At 39.0% G+C, this 11,849-nt stretch overlaps 1 protein-coding gene across 1 annotated transcript; it reads left to right on the top strand.

Annotated features, from left to right (window-relative positions):
• Positions 1–780: 780 nt before the first annotated feature.
• Positions 781–10,964, top strand: LOC143701892 (uncharacterized). Its single transcript, XM_077195581.1, has 12 exons — positions 781–861; positions 997–1,034; positions 2,326–2,568; positions 4,890–5,069; positions 6,188–6,388; positions 6,468–6,590; positions 6,680–6,802; positions 8,265–8,426; positions 8,590–8,790; positions 8,864–8,986; positions 9,073–9,195; positions 10,855–10,964. The coding sequence occupies exons 2-12, from the start codon at positions 998–1,000 to the stop codon at positions 10,962–10,964; spliced, it is 1,626 nt and encodes a 541-aa protein (XP_077051696.1). The 5' UTR covers positions 781–861; position 997.
• Positions 10,965–11,849: the final 885 nt, after the last annotated feature.

Consider the following 11,849-nt stretch of genomic DNA (forward strand, 5'->3'; position numbering starts at 1 on the left):
AATGTTATTTCTCGTGCCATTTATACGCTAAAAATGGTTTCAGTGTGCATACACAGTTTTCACGTGCACATGATACGCACTTCATGGCGTTTAATACGCACGCTCTCCCCTAATCCTAACAAAGGGGTTTTCAGTGCGTTGCATGCACGCTAAAACCATTATTGGCATATAATTGGCACGAGAAATAACATTTGTGGTAGGCTATAGATACGCACTTTCATGAGATTGTGTTGTAATAATGTACTAACCCTGAACCTACCCCTAAACCTAACCTTAACCCATGCACTTACCTTATATTACCCAGTACTTTCTTAGGTAAATACACGTCAGTTAACGTACTGTAAAATGAAGCGTTTCCGCAATTGCTCCGTGCAAATTGTTTCTACATCAATCTGTTTTTCAATGTTCATTCTTTTGATAGATCTATACTCTATTGATAAAACTGGGTATTTGTATTGTTCTGTAAGAGAAGCATCTGAGACAAACAGAAACATTTCCAAGAGCAACTTCTGAGCAATGCATGTTTCCATTGAACATCTCAGCAATAAAGTGATTCAGGTCATGAATGTCCCGACAGACGCTAATATCAGTTGAACTGGTTCGTGTCAGAATGTCTGGGATCAAAGAGCGGATGTTTTATCGCTGTCTAAGAGGCAAAGGCAGATGAAAAGATAAAAAGAGGGAGTATTACAGGTTCATGTCAACCTCTGAACCAGGTTATTATCTGAGTCTCCGGGTTATTAAAGGCGAATCCAGAGTGCATAGGATCCTTGTTGTGTGAGGTGAGTCAAACAGTCAGGAGAAATCACTCAGCGCTGAAGAATCTATTGATCTAGTTTCTCAGAACTGAAACAATCACAGGTAGCATTTAACGTGTTGTTGCATGTGTGTTCATTCACAAAAGCATGCGAAAGCAAATTGTTTGTAAGAAATGATGGTGTTTGGCAAGCGAAAGTAGCCTACTTATTAAATTGTTTTTCGATATTTGTTTTACAGGATGTTCAGGGTCTTATTGCTCCTGTTGGCTGTGGCTGGTGAGATTTATCTGCATCTTATTTAATGATATTATAATTTAATTTAGAAAATTCTGATTTCTAAAGTTGATTGTGTTGGAAATTTATAATAAATTGTATGGTGATGTTAAAAGGAAAAACAGGGTCTATGAGAAATCTCACATTATGAAATCTTATACCATGGTCATCAGTTTTTGCCAAAATAATATTCAATCATAATAAATTAATATGCAAACATTTTCTCTATCGTTTTGTTTCATTTCTCTTTTGCTTCTTCAAATTTACCATAATTTTACAGCAGTGTCTTTCCTCATTAGTTCCAAGGTTCAGATACAACCATTCTTCTGAACTTTAACCTTTGTCAGGGTATATTCACATTGGCACATTTTATCTGCTTGATAGAATATGTGATTACCTATCCAATAATTGAGATAGAGACAAGTCATAAATCAGTTTTTATGGCTTGTGATGGAGAGTTGTGCTCTTAAGTGATATGGCTCATTTCTTCAATAGTTTTCATAACTTAATTGAGATTATATAAAGGTTATGTGGCATGGTTAATTAGTAAATCCTGTTCAAATATCCCTAAAAAACAGGGCTAACCTGCATTGAAAGTACCAAAACTGATGTAAACAGATAAAGTGTTGGTAACACTTTACTTAAAGCCCTTATGTATAATGCATTATAAAGGTATTTATAATGTACATTATACTATATTATATCTTTTCATAAATAATTGTAACCAAAGTTAAAATGCTAATGTTAAATGTTAAAATTGATATTTGCAGATTCTGAAATTGGTTGTTTGTCATGTGCTTTAATGCATTATACATTTTAAAGGCATGTCCAATGAATAGATAAGTATTATAACTGTGGTTATAATTATTCATGAGACCATACAATGCATTATAAGGTGCATCACAAGGCAGAATTACTGCATTAAATATACTTTTATAATGCATACATAAGAGCTTTAAGTAAAGTGTTACCATAAGCTGTATGATGAACGTTCATGATATACAGGTGAAACTCGAAAAATTCGAATATCGTGCAAAAGATAGTGTATTTCAGTAATTCAAATTAAAAGGTGAAACTTTTATTTTTTGTGTATATATAACTATACATATGCATGATTATACTTTTCAGAGGGACAACATTTCTGTATTTAAAATCCTTTTTTAATTGATTTCATGTAATATTCTTATTTTCTGAAATTTTGAATTTGGGATTTTCATAAGCTGTAAGTCATAATCATCAAAATTATAACTTTTCCACGATATTCTAATTTTTTGAGTTTCACCTGTATGTGCAGGTCTCCATGCAAGACCACTGCATCGATTCCCAAATGGTAGACTGAAACCAATAGGGCCAAAAATGGCCCAAGACGAACACAGAGACAACTCAGTTCTGGAGGACATGAAACCCAAGAAGCAAATAGCCGTTCCTGTTGAGTTACGCAGGCAGGGAACAGAACCTTCCCGACGATTCCTGATGGATCTCAACACTGGGATGCTCAAGGAGGAGGTCGGCGAAATGAACAGAAGAGTTTCCGGCTGTATGTGCGCAAAGTTTTTTTAATTTTTTGTATTCCATGCACATAGAAGATTGGTCATATTTACCTATTTTTCTTTCTTCACAGTCTACAATCCTCAAGCTTATGGGAAGAGACAGGGAACAGAACCCTCCAGACGCATCCTGCTGGACATGGACACTGGGATGCTCAAACATGAAGTCGGAGAAATGAACAGAAGAGTTGCCGGCTGTAAGTCTGGAAAAAAAAGAAATCAATGCACATATAAATTTTGCCCATTAAAGGGATAGTTCACCCAAAAATGAAAATTCTGTCAGTATTTACTCTCCCTCATGTTGTTCAACCCCGTAAGACCTTCGTTCATCTTCTGAACACGAATTAAGATATTTTTGATTAAATCTGAGAGCTGGATCACTCCTCCATAGGCTTCTAAGGGATTGACACTTGTTCCCTGGAAAAGTTATTAAAGATATTGTTAAAATAGTCCAAGTGACTACAGTGACTCAATCTTAAGTTTATCAAGCGACGAGAATATAAAAAACAAAAATAACGGCTTTATTTCAACTATTGATTTCCTTCTCTGTGGGCTCGAGTGAGTTCACTAGAGTAACAGCGCAGCGCTTCTGTGTTGTACATCACACGCATCACACACATGACCAGCGTCGGCCAATGGTGAGCCTGCGTGTGACGTAGCTCTACGCAATCACACTACGCTAACTGACTCGAGGCCCACAGAGAAGGAAATTAATAGTTGAAATAAAGTCGTTATTTTTTATTTTTTTTGCGCACAAAAAGTATTCTCGTCGTTTGATAAACTTAAGATTGAGCCACTGTAGTCACTTGGACTATTTTAACGATGTGTTTAATAACTTTTCGGGGAACAAGTTTCAATCCCTTAGAAGCCTATGGAGGAGTGATCCAGCTCTCAGATTTAATCAAAAATATCTTAATTTGCGTTCCGAAGATGAACGAAGGTCTTACAGGGTTGGATGGGTGAGTAAATACTGACAGATTTTTCATTTTTGGGTGAACTATCCCTTTAACAATAGTTTTTGTCTTTCTCCACAGTCTACAATCCTCCAGCGTATGAGATGAGGAAGGGAACTCAGAATTCTCGGGCCACTCTTGTGGATCCCAGATCTGGACAGAAGCTGCAGTTACAATCAGAGATGCAGAGGAGAACAGTGCCATGTGAGTGTTTCAAAACATCTCACACACATGAAATCAGTCTTGTTTTAAGACTTGACATTATTAAAGAACTGTGTGTTTGAGCGTAGCAACAAAATATAGCTACAAGCAGCAATTACACATGTATATTTTATAGGTTATGTGCACATTTTTACAACGCAGTTTAAGTGGCTGCCATAGACTCCCCTGCTGACAAATCCAGCATGAATTCATGGTCCAGGCTGGTTTATGCTGGTCAGTGTTTCTCGTACAACGGTGTAACTCGCTACTTAACTACCAAAGTGCAATGGATAAATCAACTAGCTAGTCACGACTGTTTCCCAAAACCATATTGTCGCAATTTGGTCGTTCAACCACGTTGGTTAATGATGTCACGCATGTGTTGGAGTACTTTTAATGAATCTGTTTGAGATTCAATTAATGCTTGAAGTTTTGCTATAAATTACAGACATGGCATCTGACGACTATCTCTCATTTTTCTCAGTTATTTTGCTTTATTTCCAGATTCAATCATAGACTCGTTCTTACGTTCTAGATCTGGTACACACTCTTCAAAAACGGTGCTTTAAATCTCTTGACAAACTAAAAGACGTAAATGACACTTGTATGTATTCTAAATAAAAGATATAGCTTGTACTGAATGCCATCTTGCTTATTTTGCTCAAGATAAGGATTTATTGAGTCCACATGTCATGCAAACGAACTATTCTTCTAACCACAGGTTGAGATCTGTCGTTCAAAACACACAACTTTGCGAAGCTGTTTGCGAATGTTCGTTGTAACGATGGTTTCGGGAAACACAGATCCGTTGAACTGCTGATAATGACAGAACTTGCAACCATAGTTGGCTAACGATGCTTTTTGGAAACACACCCAGAGCTGGTGGACCAGCTGTTCTCAAGCAAAACTGAGCTGGTTTAGCTGGTCCACCAGCTAACAACAACCAGCATGACATGCATGAGCATAAATGTGAGATAAGTCTCTTTTTTGAAAACCATGAGACTTAATAAAAACTCTCCAATTGTTCTTGTTTAACCTCATATAGGAAACTCTTCAACTGTCTGAGAGATAATAAATCTCATTGTGATTTTTTATTTATTGATATGGGGTGTTTTAAAGTGTGACAGTCTCCATTTGTTGTGGTATTTCTCCAACAGTGTATGAGTTCAGACATCCAGTGGATGAACACATCCTAAAGGAGCTCAGAAACCATCACATGATGAAATCACGTGAGGAGAGAGCGATCCCTGCTGATCCTTCCAGAAACATCCTAATGGACCTGAACACCGGTCTACTCAAAGAACACCGGAACGAGTTGGACGGGAGAGTAGCAGGCTGTAAGTCTCACTGGACAATCTACAACCCTTCTGAAAAGACCTGCATTTTGCTGGTGAACTGTATGGCTGTAATGTTACATCAACAACTTCAGTTTTGTCAGAAAAAAAAACTCTATTTTATAGGTTGATTGGAATATCGAATGTGGTTGACATTACAAGAAAATGTAACAATGTAAATTTCTAGGCCATTAGTATGAGCTATTTAAAATATTAAACAGCAAGAACTTACAATGTCAAGTTTGGTGGCATAATGAGTTCAGTCACTCACTGATGATGATTTCTGGTTAAAGCATGGGAACTTATGATGACATAAATATTTGTAATGCAGAACTGCAATTTCTGAAGCTGATTGCTTCAAGTTTTTGAGTTTTCACATCTTCTGATTTTTCACTGTACGTATACACACCGCCAAAGAAGCTCTGGCCGCCCTGTCAAGGATGCTTGTCAAAAAGTACAGAGAAGCTTGTTGACGCTTTGACCGCTCTGACGTTGCAGCATTCAGTGTTCGATCATGGGAGAAGTGTCACAATATGAAATGTAAACAGAAAAAACAAGCAATGCATTGACACTAAAAACCTTTTATAATGATAACATTTTTATAACCGTTTTGGTCACATTTGGTTGGGAAAAAAAGAGTAATAATTATTATTATTATTTGCATCTGCGCTCATCCTCAAATGTGTATCACTGGATCATGGATCATCGCAAAGTTGTTGTGTTTGGTGCTGCTGTATTGTATTTGCGGAGAAGACATCGGACTCGGAGATGTTGGGTTCATGACACCCTCCAGGACCGTTATCTATATGCAAACAACGTCATGAACCGCATCATAGCTCATTACCATAAAGTTGAGCTACTTTCAACTTTCTGATTGACGCTCAAAACCCCTAAAACGAGACGCCGATGGATTTGACGCTCCTTGCAGCTGAGAGAAGCCAGCTTCCATTGAAAATGAATGACTTCCGGTAGCTTTGGAAGCTCAAGTCGGCGGCGGTGTGAACGTACAGTTAGTGTAATGCAAAGACAACCAAACCAAATTCTAGTTGGTGTTTTCAAAAGGGAATCTAGCTTTCACAGAAATCCTTTTGCTAGTTTGGACTTATGTTTTCTTTCATCAGCAGCTAAATGGGAAGTGGTTTCTGGGCCTGAGCACGAGGACATAAAAAGCCAAGACTCTTCTGAACGTAAGGAAAACCACAGAGTCGTTCCTGTTGAGTTACGCAGGCAGGGAACAGAACCTTCCAGACGATTCCTGATGGACATGAACACTGGGATGCTCAAGGAGGAACTCAGCGAAATGAACAGAAGAGTTTCAGGCTGTACGTTTGCAAAATAAGTGGATTTGAAGTTTTGACAACTGCAATACAGTAGATTTCAACCATATTATTTTCTTCACAGTCTACAATCCTCAAGCTTACGGAAAGAGACAGGGAACAGAACCTTCCAGACGCTTCCTGATGGACATGGACACTGGGATGCTCAAACATGAAGTTGGTGAAATGAACAGAAGAGTTTCCGGCTGTAAGTTTGCAAAGTCATTTAATAATAAAAAAAATCAATGCACATAGTAGATTTTGGGGATTAACAATAGTTTTTGTCTTTCTCCACAGTCTACAATCCTCCAGCGTATGAGATGAGGAAGGGAACTCAGAATTCTCGGGCCACTCTTGTGGATCCCAGATCTGGACAGAAGCTGCAGTTACAATCAGAGATGCAGAGGAGAACAGTGCCATGTGAGTGTTTCAAAACATCTCACACACATGAAATCAGTCATGTTTTAAGTCTTAGAAATGATTAAAACATATATACACTACTTGCACTTTGGGATTTTAAAGGCCCACTGAAGTGCCTTGGTATGCGGAGCTTTGTTTGATGCGTTGACGTAATGTCCACTGAAACTGGAAGCGAAGGCGGGTCATATTGAATGGCTCCTCCCCCTTTTTCAAATAGTCAATAGCGTTTAGTTTCCCTCACAGACAGCAGTCGTAATTGACAACACCATTGAAGCGAATCTGAGCGTTGATGATACGTTGGATTCAATAGTAGAGTTGTGAATAAATTCTAGCCTTAACCAACGTACAGTTGGAAAACAGAATAAAACTTGAGCGTTTGAGCAACCGAACACACATCTCCAACACGTATTGCTGTGTGATGTGTCAGCGGTCGCTTTGGCCAGGTGGTGTTTATAGCGTAGAGGGCGGTGGTTTAGATTCTAGAGGGCATTTGATTGGACAGAAGATGTGACGAGAAGATGAAGTCTGCGGTGATGTCATAAAAATCTGTGATCCATTTTAGCGGAAGTGGGAGACTGTAAGTTTTGAATGCTTATATCTCCTTAATGCGAATTTTGTCATTGTTTTGGAACACACCAGTTTATTTATAACATTAAGGCTAACATATTCATCCTAAACTTAAATTTTGATTTCAGGGGGCCTTTAAAAGGATATTTCCTTAAAAAATTAAATTCTGTCATTATGTCTTAAACTTTGCAGAAATGTTTTCGCTTCTGTGCAACACAAAAAGTTATTTAGTAGAGCGTTCAAGCATTTAAGAAATGCTTTTTTTTTTTACTGAACTATCCCTCTAAATACTATGTTTTTCTAGCCTGGATGCCAGCTCGAACCCCGCCCACAAAATTTTTAGGTCGAGAAGTTCGGTCTGGACTCGATCCGTTGAGGAGATATGATGCCCGAACAAAAAATTGTTCGGACCAATCAAATTGTCAGGGCGGGCTTTAAACGATGATGGACAGATGAGCAACGTTAACGTAATCATCCACGTCACCAAAGAGCACTTGGGTTGAATTCATGGCTGCCGCTGGAGAATTGAGTTGTGTATATTCCGCTATCGCGTGTGTTATAGAATATATAGACAGCGCATTCATTTTAAAAGAGGAACAGAGAACCGCGATCAAGGCATTTGTCGATAGGAAAGATGTTTTTGCCGTCCTTCATAAGGGATTCGGAAAAAGTTTAATCCATCAACTTTAATCTATCTCTCAACATACGCCACTTATTACGTTGCTCTGATTGGTTCTAGGTCTATCCAATTGAGTGCAGAGGCCTTTTATTACTGGTTCGGTTGACACACGGCCCATAATCACAGTCCACTGGAACAGTATCAGACTCACATTCTGACTAGAATCTGAGTATGACGACGTCAGACTAATGTCTTTCTGTATTTTTCATTGAACAGTGGATGAGTTTAGACAAGGCCCTGTATACCAGCCGATCCTACATGAGCTCAGACTTACTGAGATGCACAAACAAGGCTCTGAACCTTCCAGATACCTCAAGATGGACTTGAACACCGGTCTACTGAAAGAACACCAACATAAGATGGACAAAAGATCAGGCTGTAAGTCTCAAGTTCAAATATCTGAGAACAAGACGTTTTGTGCGATTTAATTAAAGATTATTTGTTGATGTTGAAGATCTTTTCCGATACTTTACACGCCAAAGGCTTAGAAAAATATCAATGGTTGCCTTGCTAGACTCGTGTTTTCTTTCACCTTTATTAGCAGCTAAATGGGAAGTGGTTTCTGGCCCTGAGCACGAGGACATAAAAAGCCAAGACTCTTCTGAACGTAAGGAAAACCACGTAGCCGTTCCTGATGAGTTACCCAGGCAGGGAACAGAACCTTCCAGACGATTCCTGATGGACATGAACACTGGGATGCTCAAGGAGGAAGTCCACGAAATGAACAGAAGAGTTTCAGGCTGTACGTTTGCAAAATAAGTGGATTTCAAGTTTCAACAACTGCAATACACTGAATAGATTTATTTTCTTCACAGTCTACAATCCTCAAGCTTACGGAAAGAGACAGGGAACAGAACCTTCCAGACGCATCCTGATGGACATGGACACTGGGATGCTCAAACATGAAGTCGGTGAAATGAACAGAAGAGTTTCCGGCTGTAAGTCTGCAAAGTCATTTAAAAAAAAAAAACTCAATGCACAAACAAGATTGGTCATATTTACCTATTTTTGTCTTTCTCCACAGTCTACAATCCTCCAGCGTATGAGATGAGGAAGGGAACTCAGAATTCTCGGGCCACTCTTGTGGATCCCAGATCTGGACAGAAGCTGCAGTTACAATCAGAGATGCAGAGGAGAACAGTGCCATGTGAGTGTTTCAAAACATCTCACACACATGATATCAGTCTTGTTTTAAAGGAGAACTCCGGTGCAAAATGAACCTGGAGCCAGTTGCACCAACAGGGCTTACGCCTGGTCTTAAGGTAAGTAGGTCTTAACTCAGCATTCTAAGTCCGACCTAATAGTTACGACAGTTGCACCATCCAGGCTTAAGTCCTCTTCACGTTAAGACTGGGCGTGAATCTTACGCCTAGTCAGTAGCAGGCGTAAAGTCATAATCTAGGCAAGTTTCTATAGTAACCACTTGATAACTCAGCAGTAAAAACATGGCGCGCTTTATACACAGACTTTACAATGAGCGGGCTTTTAGACGGGAGAGAGTTATTAGGGACAGAAGCAATCCATTGGACATTTACAATGATGAGGAGCTGATTGAGAGGTTTCGATTCTGTCGGAGAGATATACATGAACTTGTTGAAGAGCTGTCACCCCACTAACAGTTTGTGTCGAACCACAACGCAGCATTGACACCGGCATTACAGCTGTTAATAGCGCTACGTTTTTATGCAAATGGTGCGTTTCAAAACACTGTTGGAGACATGATCAATGTCCACAAATCCACAGCATGTCGGGCAATCCGCAGAGAATCACTGGCACTGAGCCGTCGCCTTCCGCGATCTGCTCACCTCCCCACTGAGGCCGATTCTGCGGTTTTGCAACACCGGAAGATAGTTTACAACGTAACCCCAGCAACGCACCTTGCTAGGCAACCGCTATAGTTCCGTGGCCATTCACAGGAACGCACATCGCTAAAACCAGGCGTAGTGAAGCCTAGGCTTAAGTTTGGTTGGTGCAACCGACGTTAGGTCAACTCTAAAGACTGGTCTTAACTAAGACCTACTTAGCAGTTAGGACCAGGCTTAGTAAAGCCCTGTTGGTGCAACTGGCTCCTGGGGTGTAATAACACATCGGTACAGAGTCGACTGTTCTCTGGGATTTGTTTTCATGATAACTGAGTGTAAAGAGTTTTATCTCTAAAAACTGTATAGCTTATTACGCTAGTATATGGGACATATAATAAGTAAAAAGAGATCGCTAGTTAATACCACTAACAAGGCTCAAAATAGCCCCACACTAACACGCTAGCTTAATGAGGGTCTCTACATACAAACCGAAGCACTGAGAACTTTGTAAGTGTACAGACAGTTTAATAATAATATACTTTATAAAGACAGTACCATCGCGGAGCCATCTTTGGAAAACAGTCTCGACCAGTCGAACCATGAACGCCGTACTACGAGCTGAACTGTGACTTGGAATCTCATAGTTCAGCTCACTTAGCACGGAGTTCGTGGTTCGACTGGTCGAGGCTGTTTCCCGAAGATGGCTCCTGCTTGTATACGCAATGATACTGTCTTTATAAAGTATATAAAACAAATCCCAGAGAACATTCGACTCGGTACCAATGTGTTATTACACCCCAGGTTCATTTTGCGCCGGAGTTCTTCTTTAAGACTTAGAAATTATAATAAAAAAGGGATATTAAAGGGTTGTTTCCATCTTAATTTGTACAAAATTGTTTTTTCTTTTTCTGTGCAACACAAAAATGATATAGTGGAACTTTCAAAAATGTAAGAATTTTTTTTTTGTGAACTCTCCCATTTTTCTTTTTTTTTCTTCTCCACAGTGGATGAGTTCAGAGAAGGCCCTGAACACCAACCGCACATCCTACTGGAGCTCAGAAAGCATCAGATGATGAAACAAAAGTACAGCGCTTTGTCACGAACTCGGGTTTAGAATCGGTGAGCATTTTCTAATCAACAAACACTATCTGCGTTGGCTAAGACATTATTAAGTTACATAACTGCTCATTTTGCTTGTCATCATTCTTTGAAATTTGGGCTATCATTAAGTTGTGTAACACCTCTAAAATAATCATGCAATTACGCGCCAAAACTAAACAAGTGATTTTTTTGTGTGTGGTCATTTTCCAGATGCGAGCGTTTGACTGTGTTTGTATCCTATGACTGCATGAAGACTATCTCTGGATCTATCTCTATATGCATAAAGTATATAAGAAGCAATTCTTAGTTTTACTAAAGCTGTTGTCCATCATAAATGTAACTGTCTATCTTGTACACGTTACTGAGCTTTCAGAGGTTTCATGCAATAAAGGTGTCATGCAATATTTGAACTAACCTCCTGTTCTTATGATCTACAAAATAAATGCATTAACAAAATATTATTTTTGATGTTTTATTGATGTTGATGTCTCAAAACTGATGTTTTACATGTTTTTATGTTTTTTTTTTTATCTTAGTGACATGTGCGACATATCTCTGCTTATTATTTGGTGTGTTAAAGTGCGCCTGTAGTCAGTTATCCCTTAAAACTCATCTTTGATCATCAAAATGATCATATTTTTGTTTTTTTCCTTGAAAAAATTTTTCATGCATTAAAATAGCTTGAATGTAACTCGACACCCTTGCCTCATTTAGTATATGTGGTTCTATGAATATGCAAACGAGCCCCGCCTCCACTCACTCCCTCACTCAGAGATCCACTCGTTGACGATCACACGTTGATCTGATTGGTTACAAGGTAGTTTGTGACGTCAGAAACACCAGCGATTTCAAACCGTGTTTTTGAGACTGTCTTTGGTTCAGTTTTAAGGAGAAAATA

This window comes from Siphateles boraxobius, unplaced genomic scaffold (assembly GCF_051911475.1).
Source record: "Siphateles boraxobius isolate OS27281-9 unplaced genomic scaffold, OSU_SipBor_1 33, whole genome shotgun sequence".
In the NCBI taxonomy this organism is placed as follows: domain Eukaryota; kingdom Metazoa; phylum Chordata; class Actinopteri; order Cypriniformes; family Leuciscidae; genus Siphateles; species Siphateles boraxobius.